This window comes from Mytilus edulis, chromosome 6, assembly GCF_963676685.1.
Source record: "Mytilus edulis chromosome 6, xbMytEdul2.2, whole genome shotgun sequence".
Lineage (NCBI taxonomy): Eukaryota > Metazoa > Mollusca > Bivalvia > Mytilida > Mytilidae > Mytilus > Mytilus edulis.
The window spans coordinates 14386085-14404576 of NC_092349.1; the positions used below are offsets into that span (position 1 = coordinate 14386085).

At 32.3% G+C, this 18492-nt stretch overlaps 1 protein-coding gene across 1 annotated transcript; it reads right to left on the reverse strand.

Moving 5' to 3' along the window:
• Positions 1 to 1463: 1463 nt before the first annotated feature.
• On the reverse strand, positions 1464 to 6793 carry LOC139527199 (vitelline membrane outer layer protein 1 homolog). The gene is made up of 4 exons (XM_071322525.1): positions 6344 to 6793; positions 4967 to 5070; positions 3999 to 4190; positions 1464 to 2101 (listed from the first exon to the last, which is right to left on the reverse strand). Exons 1-4 carry the CDS (start codon positions 6660 to 6662, stop codon positions 1856 to 1858), a joined length of 861 nt encoding a protein of 286 aa, XP_071178626.1. The 5' UTR covers positions 6663 to 6793; the 3' UTR covers positions 1464 to 1855.
• Between the last annotated feature and the right edge of the window lie 11699 nt (positions 6794 to 18492).

Below are 18492 nucleotides of genomic sequence, written 5' to 3' on the forward strand. Positions count from 1 at the left end.
GTCATGTTTTGTCTCACGGGGCAAGACATGTACTGTTTTTATGAAATAGGGGTTTTCAATTAAGTTATCTTGTCGTGCATGTTGGAGAACAGAGGTATTTTATATATAATTTCAAAGTCAAACTTTATTTTCTTCAATTAAGAGTTCTTATTGAACCCTTTTCAATATCATGCTGACATCTTTTTTTCAAATCTACCAAATGTTTTCATTTAAAATTATTTTAAACTTAAGTTTCATAATCATTTGTTTAAGGGGAAATGGTTTGCAATTAGATTCACTGTACATTTATTTTTTGTTAGATACCATATTGATATTTGTCCAGCAAATTCTAATTCAGACCATAACCTAATGCCATTGTGAATGCAATTTGTTTCAGAATCTAGATGGTTATAATTGGCATTCCATACAAAAGAAAGACATGGTGCAATTTAGCTGCATGAACAATAGCAAAAAAAATCTATCCTTTAGGCCTTACTTTGAATCCCTCATATTTTGGTAAATTTTTTTGACTAGTTTATGATTTCGAAAACCCCGGTGTAATAATTTTTCAGTAAAACCTAAATTTCTTTTTTTAACATCAAATACGTTGTTACATACACGAGCGAACCGAACAAGTTGAGGTGTATGAACACCATAAGATTAAGATGGTGACAAGGGAACTTCACCATCTACAAATGAATAATTAACGATAAGAAATGAAAAATCATCTTTTTATCATAGATGTTTGTATTAAGCTTCCCTTTATTGAAATAGATATCAAGATCGTGGAAAGGGCAGTGGTCATTGTTATTATAAGCTTTATACAGGATAAATTACTTTAGTATACATACTGATCATGAAGTCGTCATTATTAGATAATTTTCTTTAAGCACGTATTTGCAAATCATGTTGACAGCCATCTTCGCTAACCAAGGGTTACGATCCACTACCGTTCTCTTCACCCTTGGCGGATTGAGATAAAATGTCGGAGACACAAGGTAAGGATTTTTATTTGTTGCAGTCGAAACTCGCTGCATCCAATCAAAAAGCACATATAACATGATCACGTGTAAATGTAGAAAGTGTTTGTAAACAATTGCCACGCGTTTATTGTGCAACAAGTCTTTACATCCCTAAACATACGACTATATTCAGTGATAACTTGAATGTTTTTCATCAACTAATAGAAGTTCCTGTGTATTTTTCATGCACAAATGCATGAATTTTGACGTATATTTTCATTTCATTGTTTTGTAAACTAAAAGCTGAAAGATAGTCAAGATCGTCAGATGTTTGAAATGACTCTATTGTTGAAATCACAAAGATCTGTAAAATGAAGTTAACAAATCAATGCTGAAAGTTGATAAATCTTTATTTTTCTATCTACATTTTACAAATTTATTTAGAGTTTTACATAGACATCTTTGAGTCAGAAGGAGAGGAATGCTCTTTAATATACAATTGATGGGGGTTGTCGGTGGGATTCCTCTTCTCTAACCTTTTGGTATATTAAGGATTTTTAAAATGTAAAACATTTCAAAATTTGCGTATGTGAAAGTGTAACCTTTTCCCATTTTGGTTTGGTTTCATCTGGTGTTCAGCTGTGAAAAAATAATAATACCGGGCTTTTTATGAAACAAGTAAAGGGAACTTTTTTGTTTCATATCATATAGTTCTGACTTTCCATATCAATATCAGAATATTGTAATAATTTACATTTGTTGATCCAATGTATTCAAAATGGCGGGTCCCTGTTAAGTTATGACTTGTCAACTGTGGATTTGATGGTAATATTTAACCAATGAAAATGATTGTTACATAAAAATGCATTACAATAATTATTGTACATGTTGCTATAGTGACATGCAGTAGCCTTTTATTCACAACAGAAAAATTTTACATCATTTACTGCGGTATCGTCTTGTCCATAAGGACTTCCTCCATGGATTTTAGTTTGTATACCACATATTGCACTGTTCACTGGACAAGCGTCACTCCATTCGCCATAAGAACCGTACACACCATAACCGGGGGGATAGCTCAGATCGAAGTTACCAGCGTCATTTTTAAAATATCTGCACTTGAATTTGACGTAGTTGGCACCTGTGTTATCAACTCTAACCTATAAAACAATTGAAAAAAATAAAAGTTCTGACTTCACGCCGCTTAACAGAGAAAAACATATGATTGCGTTGGTAAACTATGTGTTTAAGGAAGATATATATAATACGTCTAAATAACAACCCAACAATGTTAAATTTGTAAATTTGCGGAAGCAATTTTTTTTCTTCCGTGGCTGGATTCGAACTCATGCTACTGAGATATCGTGGCACCAAATCGCCTTGCACTATGCCCTGCGCGCTATATATATTATGTGTTTGTGTGTTTTCGGTTTTAATTGGATAAATTTTCAGATTTATATAGTTCGAATCCCGACGATTGCAAATTAAACATTGTTGTGCTGATACTAAGAGTAATTATGAATATATATGTTTTCATCCATGTATCACCTTCACTGGTGATCCAATAGATGGATTTGTCGTAGAATTGTCACTTGTTTAGACGTACTATTTCTGTGACTGTATCTTACGATCCTTTACGATAGATATTTACCTAATGTGCGATCAATTCAATCGTCATGCCTAACATATCATGTACTGTGTTACAACTCTAGATTCTACTGACGAGAAAGGGTAACACTAGTCCGCCGTAAACTGAATTATTTTATGTTTTTCTTTGAGTTTGGTATTTTTGTTATTTTACTTTTTGGTTGCAAATTGATAAACAGACAATATTGCAAGATTTAAGGATGTACTTAAGTGAGGTTTTGGAATTTGTGTCAAATTTTCGGACTCCTTGGTGTTTTTCCATACAATACAATGTAAAATATTTTGCCCCATAACACCCATTTATTTTTTCATATAAGACTTAATAGCTCATGAAAGGTCATTTACTAAAATTTTAGAAGATTCTTAATTTTCTTTCTTTTGTTTTGAGACCTAATAATACCAATGCAAATATAAGGTAAAAGTCCGAGTCAGCCTTTTCCCGCCATATTTTAAATCTCAAATATCTCGAAAAGGAGGTCCATGACCTATCAATATTTTTAGCTTATTTTTATCCTTAATTCATGCTCTACCAGCTTTTAACTTCTTAATTTATTAATTTTCACTTAACCTCACCTAAGTACATCCTTAATTTATTGCAATAAATGTAATAAAACTTTAGGTGTCTTATCATACATATACAACCCAACAGATATCGTTATTCTGTATCTGTATACCATCTGCATAGCGATATCCATTGGGCTGTATATATATGTATAATAAGACACCTAATTGCAGGATTACATTTTTTTTAAAGATTTGTTGAGTTTTATCTTCCACCAGGAATGCAATTAAATGACTATTGATTATATCAAAAATAAATAGTTTTATTTCATTTATTGCAAACACTTGTAAGCAATCATGTATTTACTTCAATATAATACAAAACTTAACTTGAAATTACTTTATCTATTTCTAATCTATTTTATCATTAATAATAAAAAAAAATATCATTTGTTTCGAAAGCTCAAAATGCAATGCAGTGTTAAGTGTCGAAAAGAGCACTTACTACAGAATAAAATGGAACGCCGTTATTGCCTTATGGTACTACCTTATTTATCATTAAGATGAGCTTTTGCAGGATAAAGAAAATAACTGTTTAGTGTCTATAAATATCAGCTGTATTTGCACTCGGCTCGAAATAGGCGGTCTACCTCGCTTAAGATTTCTTCACACCTGTTTCGTAGCCTCGTACACATACTGATTATATTTAAAGACACTAAACAATTATTGTCTATATAATAAAAAAGCTACTCCCAGTGGAGATTTTGTACCTTTTAACAAGGCATTATTTGATACAAATAACCTGATTCTTCTTGTTTAGTAATTTATACAGTCTAGACAATAGATATATAGACGTGTGATAATTTCTGTCCAAAAACATATAAATTTATTACAGTGTAAACATCTTACATTGTACTGTTCCACTTGTAAGGAGAATGCGACCAGCAATGTTTTAGCTGGACAAAGTACTTCATCTGTCCAACCACCCCATTCCTGCTGACCAGACCTTGATGTGTCACCACAAGGTACACCCCCTCTGCTTCCGCAGATAATTTCGATAGCATTCAGTTCTGTTCTATCCCCTGTCAGTGGCCCTTCAATCTGTCATTCAAAGAAGAAAAAAACAAGCAATTATATTATCTTACACCTACTCATCTAATGCAAATGTACGGACCCCGTATATAATATATCGTATTATCACATATTTGTTACGAAAAAAATGGGTTTTGCAGATGTTATAACCGCAAAATTGTCCTACTCATACTGCAGTCCGGGGCAAAAGAGTGGTGGTTATTTTTTTTTATTGTGCTTCGATTCCAAATGACGTGACGTTACATTAAAAATATGAGAATGGTTTTAAATAAATTTTTGATGACAGTGTTTTTCTCTGATTTATAGAAAATGGTATTTGAAGCAGCTGTCGAAAACAAACCCACAGATTAAACAAAACAAAACCACCGACTACATTAATCACTCATGACTTACTCCTGTCAAAAAAAAAAAAAAGAGAAAGATCAATAATTTCTTTTTTCGCTTATGATATTTCTCTACGGTAAAAAAAAATTAGATAAAAATGAACATCTGACGCCTCCACACCATGTAGTGCGTACTTCCTATTGACCTGGCGCCTCCACACCATGTAGTGCATACTTCCTATTGACCTGGCGCCTCCACAGCATGTAGTGCGTACTTCCCATTGACCTAGCGCCTCCACACCATGTCGTGCGTACTTCTTATTGACCTGGCGCCTCCACACCATGAAGTGCGTACTTTCTATTGACCTGGCGCCTCCACACCATGTAGTGCGTACTTCCTATTGACATCGATCAAAACCCGTAAGCTTAATATACCGGTAATAACCATGGAAATATACATACTTTAATTTTGTAACCAACGGCATAATGACCTTTCGTACAAAACTCTTGGTATGTCCAATCACCAAAAACTCCACCATTTGATACAGACAATGTATAGATATAGTCTGAAAAACATAAGTTATTTTATAAATACGATTAACGTTACAGCAAACACAACAGCACAAATCAAAGACCTCTAAAAATCAATACACAGTATATGCAACAATAAAAAGGTATGTGTACAATATAAGTTAAAGCAACACCAGCACCTCCACCTCCGCCCCATTAAAAAAACTAAGTATCAATTAGACAGAAACAATGTTCTGCAATCGACACTATTTGTTTTAAGATAGCAAAACCATTAGGTCTAAGACGAACACGTACTAGATTTCTGGTTTTGGACAGGCACACAAAAATTTATTGCTAGCAAACATGCTTAAATCCCGCCACATGCTTCACGTACCTGTCTTAGGTAAAAAGCTAATGCAAATAATCAACTTTTTATGATTCGCCCAATATCGATCGCCTCGTGAGAACACTAACAGATATAGGGCACACAATTATTCTGGTTCCCACTAATTAAATGGAGGTCATTGGTTTATATTGTTCATTTATTGTTTATCATAAATCGGATTTGTTTTTTCTCGTTTGAAATTTTTCGCATTTTGTTATGACGTGGCCTTTTATATCTTGGGGTTTACAAACTAGAAAATAATCGTCAAAACAATAAGCATGATTAGAAAAAAGAGACATATAGTCGCCTTGTACCTCTTCAGGTAGACTTAGTAGACAACTTTAGTTAGTTATCTTTCCTGAAGATAATTCCTCTTGATATTTTAGTGAGAAAATTCGGAAAATAAAAAAAATTCAAAGTTTATATTGTGAATAAACATACTGCAGTTGTTCATAAAATAATTTAAAAAAAAAGCACCAACATATTATACCTAATCATTCACAGCACTCATAAGTTGACTTCCTTTATCTGCCTTTGGTACATGAAAGGCCAACATAAAGATGGGAAATGTAATACTATTTGTTTTCCAATAATGCTACATGACTGCAAAAACTGCACGGAAAGATATTGAATGTATAGAAAATTGTCCATCTAACTCATTGAGGGATTTCATCAGATGACAATCCGAATACTTAAAATCGAAGCTGAAAAAAACAAACTAATTCAGTCACGTACTCAAAATGTCGAGACTTTGTTGTAATGTTTTAAGCTGTTATGATTTGTGGCTGCGGAAATAATAACAGCTTCACGTGTAGAGCTAAAAGGATTTGATATATTTATCCATATTGAAAGCATGTATGTATGGTAGTAAGTCAAGGGGTTCTGTTATTCTGTCATTAAGTTTCTCGGTTTACATAAGATCATAAAGCACATGTTTAACTTACCGCTAAATTTACGACCGGGGTGTAGAATTTTTGAGCCAATAACGTTGTTAAATTTCATATGACAGCAACCAGAGGGTCCCAGTTTACACTCCTTACTCGATTTTACATAAGTAGTCTCACAGCAGATATCACTGTTTTCCTCACAGAATGCGGCACATTGAATTTCAGACATACTACCTATAACTTCGAGATCCGTTGACCTTATTTCCTTGTTTTTATCTACTCTGAAGAATTCCTTAGTTGTCTGATATTTCCCAACAGTAAGCCTCACGTTTTGAAATAGGAAACTCATTATCAAAGCGATTTCAAATATTTGCATGACTGTCTGAAACAATGAATATTTATTTTGATATTAAATGTTAAGTTTTAAATTTTCGAAAAATACTGAAAACTCATTTAATTTAGATCCACTCGATAAACTGCAATTAATTCATCTGCAGTGTATTCTATTGTTACAGTAGTCAAAATGAAATAAAATAGCAATTGTGTGCGCATTTAACGAAGTCAAATGAAAGGCATTTAAATTAAAACATGTTTTTTTTTAAAAAGATTTTATTTTCGATTAAACCTTATAAAAACTTTTTCCACGATTGAACTCAGCATTGAAATGAAAATGTTGTAATAACTTACCTCATAGTTAATTTAAGAGAGCGAGACGTCTGCAGGCAATTGTAATCGCACTGAATTAATAAAATTACACCAGTGATCGAGTTAAACTATATTGTTTTTCTTTCGTCTGGCGACATGTATATAAGGTCACGGATCAAGATGAAAGTAATCGAGGATTTGTCAGTTACTATACCAACACACGTTTCATAATTTGAAGTTTAAGTTGTCTTTTATAAATCGTTCAAATAATTTACACAGGCTGTGTTGATAAGGAATCTATATTCAATGTTGGACTTTTAGACAGAGAAAATATTTTGCATTTAAAAATAAATTTTTGAGCTTGTCATTGTGCCATACGGTACCTACATCCATACATACTGCTCAAAATGGATAAAACGAGGAAAAGCTGACAAGAAATCGTTAGATACTATTTGTAATTCATTAATACTCCTTACAACAACCATAATAGCCCTATTTCTAATATCAAACAAAAGCTAAAAGAGCTCGCCAAGGATATTTTTTTTGTCCCGGCTGATAAGGCTGCTTATAATACCATTATTGTTTGACGTAAATTTTACATTAAGGTTCTGCAAAAGGGAATCACGAATTCACCTACATTCCAACTGACTCCATTATCGAAAAATAGCTACCTCTTTACAAGCAGAAAGAAAACAAAGAAAGTTGCAACTATGTACTGGCCTATGAAGCTGCACAAAACTCCTTACAAATATAGATTATCTCTTCAAGCCATTGTTCCACTAACAAACTATCTATGCTTCTTACTAGTACATTTGATACAATCAAAAACCTGATAATAAATTGTTCAAATAAGGTCTTTAAGAATAGTGGAATTAATTACTTTTGGAGGGTCAAAAATGTGTTGTAAGTACTGGATAAATTACATGCTTATATAAGTGATTTTGAATCTGTTAATTTTTCAACCCTATATACCACTTTGTCTTATAATCTTATTAAGAAAAAAAATCACACACCTCAAAAATATATTTTGAAAATCTTTTAGGTCATATTTTAGTAACAACAAACAAAAGAACCATGTCAATTGGACCTGCTTTGAAACTTTTACTGCCTATGAATTTTTACTTGATAACATTTTTGTTCGCTATGGAGATTCCGTATATCACTCAGTCATCGGAATTCCAATGGAGACAAACTGTACACCACTTATTACGGAACTGTTTCTGTATTGTTACGAATTACAATTTATGATTAATATCAGCAATGACCCATCGAAACAACATCTGATTCCAAGATATTTAATAATACTTTTAGATATTTGAATGCTATATTGGTTCTCAATAATGGCGCCTGAAGTATGTATACTAAAGAGATTTATCCTGCTGAATTGAAATTAAATAAAGCTATTACTATCAATGAACACTGCTCTTTCCTGGATCTTAATATATTTATCTTTATCGGAATGCTCAATACTAAAATTTATGATAAAAAGAGATGATTTTTTTAATTATTTACTAAATTTTATCATTGATAAAAGTCTATCGTTCGTAAATATAAATCCACATGCAGACATCTTATACGTTCAGGTATTTCACATTGAATCTTTTATGATAGTATTCTGTACATTGATTGTGGGGATTATGGCCCAAAGTGTTTAGGAGTTGGAGCCAAAAACGATACTTTTCTTATACTTTTCATAGATTGGTTACTTCTTAATCACTTTCAAAGGGGTTTAATTTTTGAATTCTTTGGGTTCTTTAAAATGCTGAATCTAAGCGTGTATTAATTTTTGAAATTTGGGCCCTGTTTTTGAATTGGTCTTCATTAAGGTCCAAAATTAAACTTGAGCTTAATTTTAACAAAAAATGAATTCTTGGGGTTCTTTGATATTCTGATCCTAAACATGTATTTAGATGATTGATTATGGACCCAGTTTTCAAGTTTGTTTAAATTGGGTCCCAATTTAAACTTTGTTTAATTTTAACAAATATTGAATCCTTGGGTTTTTTTTATATGCTAATTCTAAACACGTATTTAGATTTTTGATTATGGGCCAAGTTTTCAAGTTGGTCTAAATTTGGGTCCAAATTAAACTTTGTTTGATTTTTAAAAAAAATTGAATATATGGGTTTCTTTGATATGCTTAATCTAACCATGTATTTATATTTTTGATTTTTAGGTCCTGTTATCAAATTGGTCCGCATTGAGGTCAAAAGGGTCCAAAATTAAACTTTATTTGAATTTTGAGATTCTTTGATATGCTGAATATAACCATGCATTTAGATTTTGGATATTGACCAATAATAGGTAAATTTGAATGTGTTAAGCTCAATATGACAACGTTCATTCTGTGTTAGAAACCTATGCTGTGTCAAATACTTTTAAATCACAATCCAAATTCAGAGCTGTGTCTTGTCCCAACTGTCCAGAGTTCGACCACTGCTGTCGTATCAAGCTGCACACTGCGGATCATTTTATTTGACATGTTTTTATTAATGATAATACAACTTTGAAGATGAATTTAATGATACCATACAGTACATGCAGTATATTGACATGTTTTCTTTATTTCTTTATTTTAACCTTTTGAGGCGTGAAGAGGGGACTGTCAACTGTTTTTTTATGAATAAATTGACGATATGCCCGTTTTAACACTTGCAATTTACAAAATAGTGATGGTCGACATGGTTGAAAGTTATAGTTTAGACTATAGGGTTATTCAGGTAAACCCAATCTTGTAAAATGAATATAAAAAGATGTGGTATGAGTGCCAATGAGACAACTTTCTATCCAATAAAATTGAGAATGGAAATGGGGAATGTGTTAAAGAGACAACAACCCGACCATAGAACAGAAAACAGCAGAAGGTCTCCAACAGGTCTTCAATGCAGCGAGAAATTCCCTCACTCGGAGGCGTCCTTCACTTGGCCCCTAAACAAATATACTAGTTCAGTGATAATGAACGTCATACTAAACTCCAAATTGTACACAAGAAACTAAATTTTAAAATAGTACAAGACCAACAAAGGCCAGAGGCTCCTGACTTGGGACAGGCGCAAAAAGGCGGCGGGGTTAAAAATGTTTATGAGATCTCAACCCTCCCCCTATACCTCTAGTTAATGTAGAGAAGTAAACGCATAACAATACGCACATTAAAATTCAGTTCAAGAGAAGTCCGAGTCTGATGTCAGAAGATGTAACCAAAGAAAATAAACAAAATGACAACCATATATAAATAACAACAGACTACTAGCAGTTAACTGACATGCCAGCTCCAGACTTTAATTAAACTGATTGAAAGATTATGTCTTCATCATATAAATATCGGGCACAATCCTTCCCGTTAGGGGTTTAGTATCATACCTTCATTACATATATGAAATTTTAAGTATAATTTGTAAAAGTTAACCATTATAGGTCAAAGGACGGTCTTCAACGCGGAATCTTGGCTCACACCAAACAGCTAGCTATAAAGGGCTAAAATAAGACTATACAGTAAAACCATTCAAACTGGAATAACCAACGGTCTAATCTATATAAAAAACGAGAAACGAGAAACACATCAACAACCGACAACCACTGAACATCAGGTTCCTGATTTAGGACCGGTGCAAACAAATACAGCGGGTTCGAACGTTTTTATAGGTTACAACCTTCACCTTTTCCTGAAACAATCGTGTAACATCACACCATAAAAAGGCCCACTAGAAAACATCAATTAAAACGGGTTAACTCATCCAAAAGACATATTAACACAAACAAGCGAATATACATCGAGCGAAAAAATTTGATTTACGACACTATATAAATACGAATTAATAAAATAAGGGGTGAGATGTCAAAAAAAATCGATAGACAACCATAGCCTCAAACAAAATGCCGTCAAATAAAAAAATATACACAGGTAAATGAAAATAATTTTGTTGTAAGTTATTCAGTAATGCAGAACGGAAATAATTTTTACAAAATAATTTTGGGGTTCATAATACGATAACAGAAGTGAAAATTTATAGTCATACCAAACACTCAAAGCTGTTTTATATTTGAAAAAAAGAGACGATATATATAAAAGACAAGAAATATAAAAGATAAAGTTTAAACATTTGCGGTAGATCTTTTTTTTTTTGCCATTGTTCGTGTTGCTAAATTGCATCATGTCTTTCTTTTGTATGGAATGTCAATTTTAACCATTAAGATTCTGAAAGAAATTGCATTCACAATGGCACAGGATTATGGTCTAAATAAGAATTTGCTGGACAAATATCAATATGGTGTCTAACATAACTTAAACGCACAAGGAATTTAATTGGAAACTATTTCCCATCGAACAAATGATAATTAAACTTAAGGTTAAAATCGTTCTAAATGATAACATGTGTTACATTTGAAAAAAAGATATCAGCATGGTTTAAAAAAGGATTCAATAAGAATTCTTAATTGAAGAAAATAAAGTTTGACTTTGAAATAATATATAGAATACCTCTGTTCTCCTACATGGACGGCAAGATCATTTAATTGAACACCATTATTTCATAAAAACAGTACATGGGTTGCCCAATGAGACAAAACATGACTACACCAATAGTAATTTCAAGTATCTAAGGTTCTTTTGAACAGTTGTCGCTGCATGCATATTTCTGTATTATATCAAGTCCTCTCTTTGATTTCATGTACGAAAAGCATTTATTTTTAAGTGAATAAACGTAATTAAAATGGGTTCATATAATTCCTGCAAATATTACTAGTTTATATAAAATAAGTCATCAAATCTTCTGACGAAAAAAAAGCCATGTGTTGAAAACTGATATAGCTGCCTGCACAAGAACCAAGCAAGAATTGGGCAGACAATGCCTACTGTAGTTTCGGACGTTCAGGACAAGAAATCCATTTTAATTTTTTTTTAATTTTTATACAATACCAGTATGAATTAAAGACTAGCAGAAATAAGCAAATGGCAAGAAATTGGAAAAGTGTAACTTTCTTTACGGCATTTTGTATCAAGACTATAAGTTCTTTCAAATTTGAGCATGGTGAATATATGGGGTTCTTTCATATGCCAAATCTAAACATCATTTTGATTTTTGGGCCCTATTATCAAATTGGTCCACATTGAGGTCAAAAGGGCCAAAAATTAAACTTTGGTTGAACGTTTGGGATTCTTTGATATGCTTAATCTAATCATGTACCTATATTTTTGATATTGGTCCATAGTAGGTAAAGTTGATTTTTTCAAGTTCATTTGAGACCACATCCATTTTGTGTCAGAAACCTATGCTGTGTCAAATATTTAATCACAATCCAAATTCAGAGCTGTATCTTGCCCCAACTTTTAGACCTCTGCGGTCGTATCAAGCTGCGTCCTGCGGAGCAATTTATTTGACATGTTATGATAAATGATTATACAACTTTGAATAACGAATTTAATGAAACTATACAGTACATAGACATGTTTTCCTTTTTCTTTATTTTAACTCTTGAGGCGTAAAAAGTATCCTGTTTGCTAGCTGTTTATCTACACAAAACTATGATAACTGGAAACACTTTGTTTTTTATGGATAAATTGACGATATGCCAGTTTTAACACTTGCAATTTACAAAATAGTGAAGGTCCACATCGAGGAACGATATATTTTAGACTGTAGGATTATTCAGGTAAACCCAATCTTATAACTGAATATTAAAAGATGTGGTATGAGTGCCAATGGGACAACTCTCTATCCAAGTCTAATTTGTAAAAGTAAACCATTATAGGTCAAAGGACGGTCTTCAACGCGGAGTCTTGGCTCACACCACACAGCTAGCTATAAAGGGCTAAAAAAAGACTACACTGTAAAACCATTCAAACTGGAATAACCAACGGTCTAATCTATATATAAAACGAGAAACGAGAAACACATCAACAACCGACAACCGCTGAAGATCAGGTTCCTGACTAAGGACCGGTGCAAACAAATGCAGCGGGTTCGAACGTTTTTAAAGGTAACCACCTTCATCCTTTCTTGAAACAATCGTGTAACATCACACCATAGAAAGGCCCACTAGAAAATATCAATTGAAACGGGTTAACTCAATCAAAAGACATATCAACACAAACAAGTTAATATACATCGAGCGAATAAATTTGATTTACGACACTATGTAAATACGAAATAATAAAATAAGGAGTGAGATGTCAAAAAAATTCGGAAGACAACCATAGCCTCAAACAAAATGCCGTCAAATAGAAAAAATTCACAGGTAAATGAAAATATTTTTGTTGTAAGGTATTCAGTAATGGAGAACGGAAATAATTTTGTTGTTCATAGTAAGGGAACAGAAGGGAAATTTAATTAAGCCAAACAAGTAAAAAGTTGAAGAGCATTGAGGATCCAAATTTCCAAAACGTTGTGCCAAATACGGCTAAGGTAATCTATACCTGGGATAAGAAAATCCTTAATTTTTCGAAAAGTTCAAAGTTCTCTAAACAGGAAAGCTGTTTTATATTAAAAAAAAAGAGACGATATATATAAAAGACGAGAAATATAAAAGATAAAGTTTATTAATTTGCGGTAGATCTTCTTTTTTTTGCCATTGTTCATGTTGCTAAATTGCACCATGTCTTTCTTTTTGTATGGAATGCCAATTATAACCATTAAGATTCTGAAACAAATTGCATTCACAATGGCACAGGATTATGGTCTGAAATAGAATTTGCTGGAAATATATCAATGTGGTGTCTAACATAACATAAATGTGCAGAGAATTTAAATGGAACCCATTTCTCCTTAAACAAATGATTATTAAACTTAAGTTTAAAATAATTCTAAATGATACATTTGTTAGAATTGAAAAAAGATATCAGCATGGTATTGAAAAGGGTTCAATAAGAATTTTCAATTGAAAAAAATAAAGTTTGACTTTGAAATAATATATAAAATCAATTGTTCTCCTACATGCACGACAAAATAACTTAATTGAACACCATTATTTCATAAAAATAGTACATGTCTTGCCCCATGGGACAAAACATGACTGCACAAATAGTAATTTCAAGTCTCTTAGGTTCTTTTGAACAATTGTCGCTGCGTGCATATTTTTGTATTATATCAAGTCCTGTCTTTGATTTCATGCACGAAAAGCATTCATTTTTGAGTGAATAAGCGTAATTAAAATGGGTTTATAAAATTCCTGCAAATATTACTAGTTTATATTAAATAATTCATCAAATCTTCAGATGAAAAAAAAAAGTCTGACAATTTTAGAAAAGTTTGTTAAATCATGTCAGTACCGAAGTACTGAATACTGAGCTGAAGATACCCCCGGGGACTGATAGTCCACCAGCAAAGGTATCGACCCAGTCATGTAAAAATATGAAAACAACACGTTTAATAATGTCATGCGTTCGAAGCGCTTTTCTGGATTTACCGTCATTAGGAATGCTCAAAGCCAAACATTTGAAATCCGAGGATGTATAAGTACCGAAACCGTTGAAGAGCTATTTGTAAAAAATACCTAAAATAAATAGCCAAATTCTTCTAAAGTCAACTTTGCCTAAGGGAGTTGAAACCTTAGTTTCTTAATAATTTCAAAATTTATAAACGGACAATTTTAGAAAAGTTTGTTAAATCGTAAACTTCGTGAGCGATTACAAAATAAATACCACTTATTTATAGATTCGTTTTGTTAATGTAACTTCATTATCGAACAGGTCGAGAGAAAACAAATATGTTCATTTCCCAAAACTTTATTTTTGTAGAGACTAATGATAAACCATTATTAGAGAAATGTAGAATAAATGTAACTACTATTTAAACATTAAAATAACTCCTTAAAAAAATACGTATTGTTCTAAGCATAGGTGCAAGGTATTAGTTTCGATAACTGCTTGACAATTATATTCAGTCAATCATTAATCATATATTACAACACACATTGAAAAAGAGACACTATCACAAAAATCATTCTGTCTCAAATTTTGGTGAAGGTTGGCGGAAGTTGAACGTTTAAACCCGGTGCATGTTTATGCGCAAGTCCTAAGACTGTTGCCTGTCGTTCAGGGGTTGTTATTTTTTTGTTATGATGATACATGTAGGTGTTTATCGTTACTTGTTTCTTTATATAGATTATACCGTTGATTTTCCTGTTTGGGTTGCTTTACACTAGTCATTTATATCTTGCTGTTTGTTGTGAATCAAGGCTCGGCGGTGAAGACTGTACTTTGAAATATAATAGTGAATTAGATGGAGTGTAGCTCATAAGTATGGCAAGCCGTTCTCGTCAAAACTATGTTTAAACCATTTTTCGAAAAATTTACACAGTGAGAATTACAACAAAGCACACTGAGATTTAAAAACTTCAAAACGCACACTGAGAATTAAAAATTACACACTGAGAATTGAAAATTACACACTGAGAATTAAAAATTTACACACTGAGATTTCATAAAGACGCACTGAGATTACAAAAATGAAAAACGCACACTGAGAATTGAAAATTACACACTGAGATTTCAAAAAGACACACTGAGAATAAATAAACTGAAAACACACACTGAGAATTTGAAATTACACACTGAGAATTTAAAAATACACACTGAGAATTTAAAATTACACACTGAGATTTGTGCGCACTTTTTATGCGCACATATCTAATTAGCATACTTAATCTGAATCTATTACAAACTTAAAACAACAAGGGGACATAACTCGTTAGTCCTTCGATTTGGTTCCAAATTTTTAATAAAAAAAAAAATACCCACTTACTCTTATTACAAAATATAACCAAATGGTGAAAAACTTTATTAAAATTATAAGAAAACATTGGAACAACCTGCAAAAGAATGCAGCAAAATTTTTACTCTCTCCTCTCGTCCAAGGAAAGAGTCTACTATAGCATATAAACGTAACAAAAATATAAAAGATTAACTAGCGAAATCAGGAAAACAGTTGGGAAACTTTTGAAAAGTGACCCATGTTTAATTACTGGTAGTAATGACCTGAAATATAGGCAACAAACTAACTTATGAATATAAGCGATGTTAAGTCTTGAAATTTATTACGAATGTTGGTTGAAGGAATCGCATTTCATTATAATGACAAGAGTTCTTGAGATCAAGATATTAATCTGTTGAATTATTCATCTCATGAATATTCATTAGTGATTTGCATATTAATCTCAGTGTGTATTTTTAAAATCTCAGTGTGTAATTAACAATTCTCAGTGTGTGTTTTTCAATTTATTTCATCTCAGTGTGTCTTTTTAAAATCTCAGTGTGTAATTTTGAATTCTCAGTGTGTGTTTTTTATTTTTTTAAATCTCAGTGTGTAATTTCGATTTCTCAGCGTGTTGTTTTAGGTTTTTAAATCTCAGTGTGTATTTTTTTCGAAAAAAGGGTTTAAACATAGTTTTGACGAGAACGGCTTGCCATACATAAGCACTCATATCACATATCTTATTCGTTTCAAATGAATTGAGACACAATCCGAACGACACAAAAATAAAAAGAATATTTAAGATTAATCACAGCTAGATAGATGCATCAATAGTAGCATTTATGTTGTCTGTGTATTGACATGTATAATTTATGTGTTACAAAATATCATACGTATCGAGAACGAATCCATGATATCCTATAACAAAATCGGACTATAACAAACTCGGCCTATAACATTATCGACCTCCCAAAATCGGACTATAACAAACTCGGACTATACCAAACTCGGACTACTATAAGAATATAACTTGACCAATACTCAACGCTTCCGGTGGGCGCATAGTCCATAGTTGACTCATTGAAATTCATACCACATATCCTTATTCTTATATTTTTAGATATTGAATACGAAATTAAAATCCAATAATGGCCATGACCAATATAAATATCAGAATTGAAAATAAACAAATAGGAAACATAAACCAATTCGCCTTTTCAGAATCTGAAAGATTATGGGTAATCTCATTGTTCTTACATCAAAATGAAAATAATGTTACGTCATTTATTGAAGTTCAATTGTTTAGAATGTTTTTAACCAATCACAACGTTTTGATGTACGCTTTTGAAAATATTACCCAGAATGCATTAGGTTCTGAAACTGCGAATTGAAATCCCTATTGTGACATCAAGTACCACAGGCTTCTAAGAACTACTATTCCTAATCAGTAAAGTAAACGCCATGCTTTCAAATGAAATGAGAGGAATAATAGATAGTGTAGTTCCAATTGATTTCACCAACGTCTGTGCGTCAGTATTGACGTATTTTGTTATTGTTATTGTTGCTTATTCTTTAGTCCTCTATGTTGTGTCTTGTGTACTATTGTTTGTCTGTTTGTCTTTTTCATTTTTAGCCATGACGTTGTCAGTTTATTTTCGATTTATGAGTTTGACTTTCCCTCTGGTATCTTTCGTCCCTCTTTTGTTTCTTATGTTTGTTACTCACATTCCTCTTTAATTTAATACGAAATCATTATACACAAATATAGGACGAAATTACCGTTCTGTATATTTTTCCTCTGTCGTAACATATTTCCTTAATAAAATTGAGAATGGAAATGGGGAATGTGTCAAAGAGACAACAACCTGACCATAGAAAAAACAACAGCAGAAGGTCACTAACAGGTCTTCAATGTAGCGAGACATTCCCGCACCCGTAGGTGTCCTTCAGCTGGCCCCTAAACAAATATATACTAGTTCAGTGATAATGAACGCCATACTAATTTCCGAATTGTACACAAGAAACTAAAATTAAAAAAATACAAGACTAACAATGGCCAGAGGCTCCTGACTTGGGACAGGCGCAAAAATGCGGCGGGGTTAAACATGTTTATGAGATCTCAACCCTCCCCCTATACCTCTAGCCAATGTAGAAAAGTAAATGCATAACAATACGCACATTTAAAATTCAATTCAAGAGAAGTCCGAGTCTGATGTCAGAAGATGTAACCAAAGAAAATAAACAAAATGACAATAATACATAAATAACAACAGACTACTAGCAGTTAACTGACATGCCAGCTCCAGACTTCAATTAAACTGATTGAAAGATTATGATTTCATCATATGAATATCAGGCACAATCCTTCCCGTTAGGGGTTTAGTATCATACCATCATAACATATATGAGAAGAACATAACCCGTGTCATGCCAACAACTGGTTTTTTAATAAATGTGTTTAGTTCCGATGCAAAGACCCTATAAGTGAATCAATATTAACGCCAAAATAAGCAATCTTTAGTGACCTGACAACAGTATCGTAACTATATCCCTTCTTGATAAGTCTATTTAAAGAATTTGTTAGTTTCTGAGGTGAGTACTGACATTTCTGTGCTTTATAAAGAATATTTCCATAAAAAATTAAGTTTGAATGTACATCGCTGTCTTTAAAATGAATAAATGAATATTATTACCTCAAGTACATATCACAATAATTATAACAATTATTGCCATTCGGTAAACAACAAAACAAGCGTTTTAATGTATGACTGAAAGCAAAACCCATATACCACAAATGAACAGAGTACAGGAAGATGTATATGATCGGTTTACATTATAGTACAATCATGAAACTATAATGCATTTTAAGACCAC

Coding starts and splice junctions, on each gene's coding strand:
- LOC139527199 (XM_071322525.1), bottom strand. CDS start 6,662: ATGCAAATATTTGAAATCGCTTTGATAATGAGTTTCCTATTTCAAAAC. Junction 4,191..4,966: donor CCGTTGGTTACAAAATTAAA/GTATGTATATTT, acceptor TTTGAATGACAG/ATTGAAGGGCCACTGACAGG. Junction 2,102..3,998: donor TACAAGTGGAACAGTACAAT/GTAAGATGTTTA, acceptor ATTGTTTTATAG/GTTAGAGTTGATAACACAGG.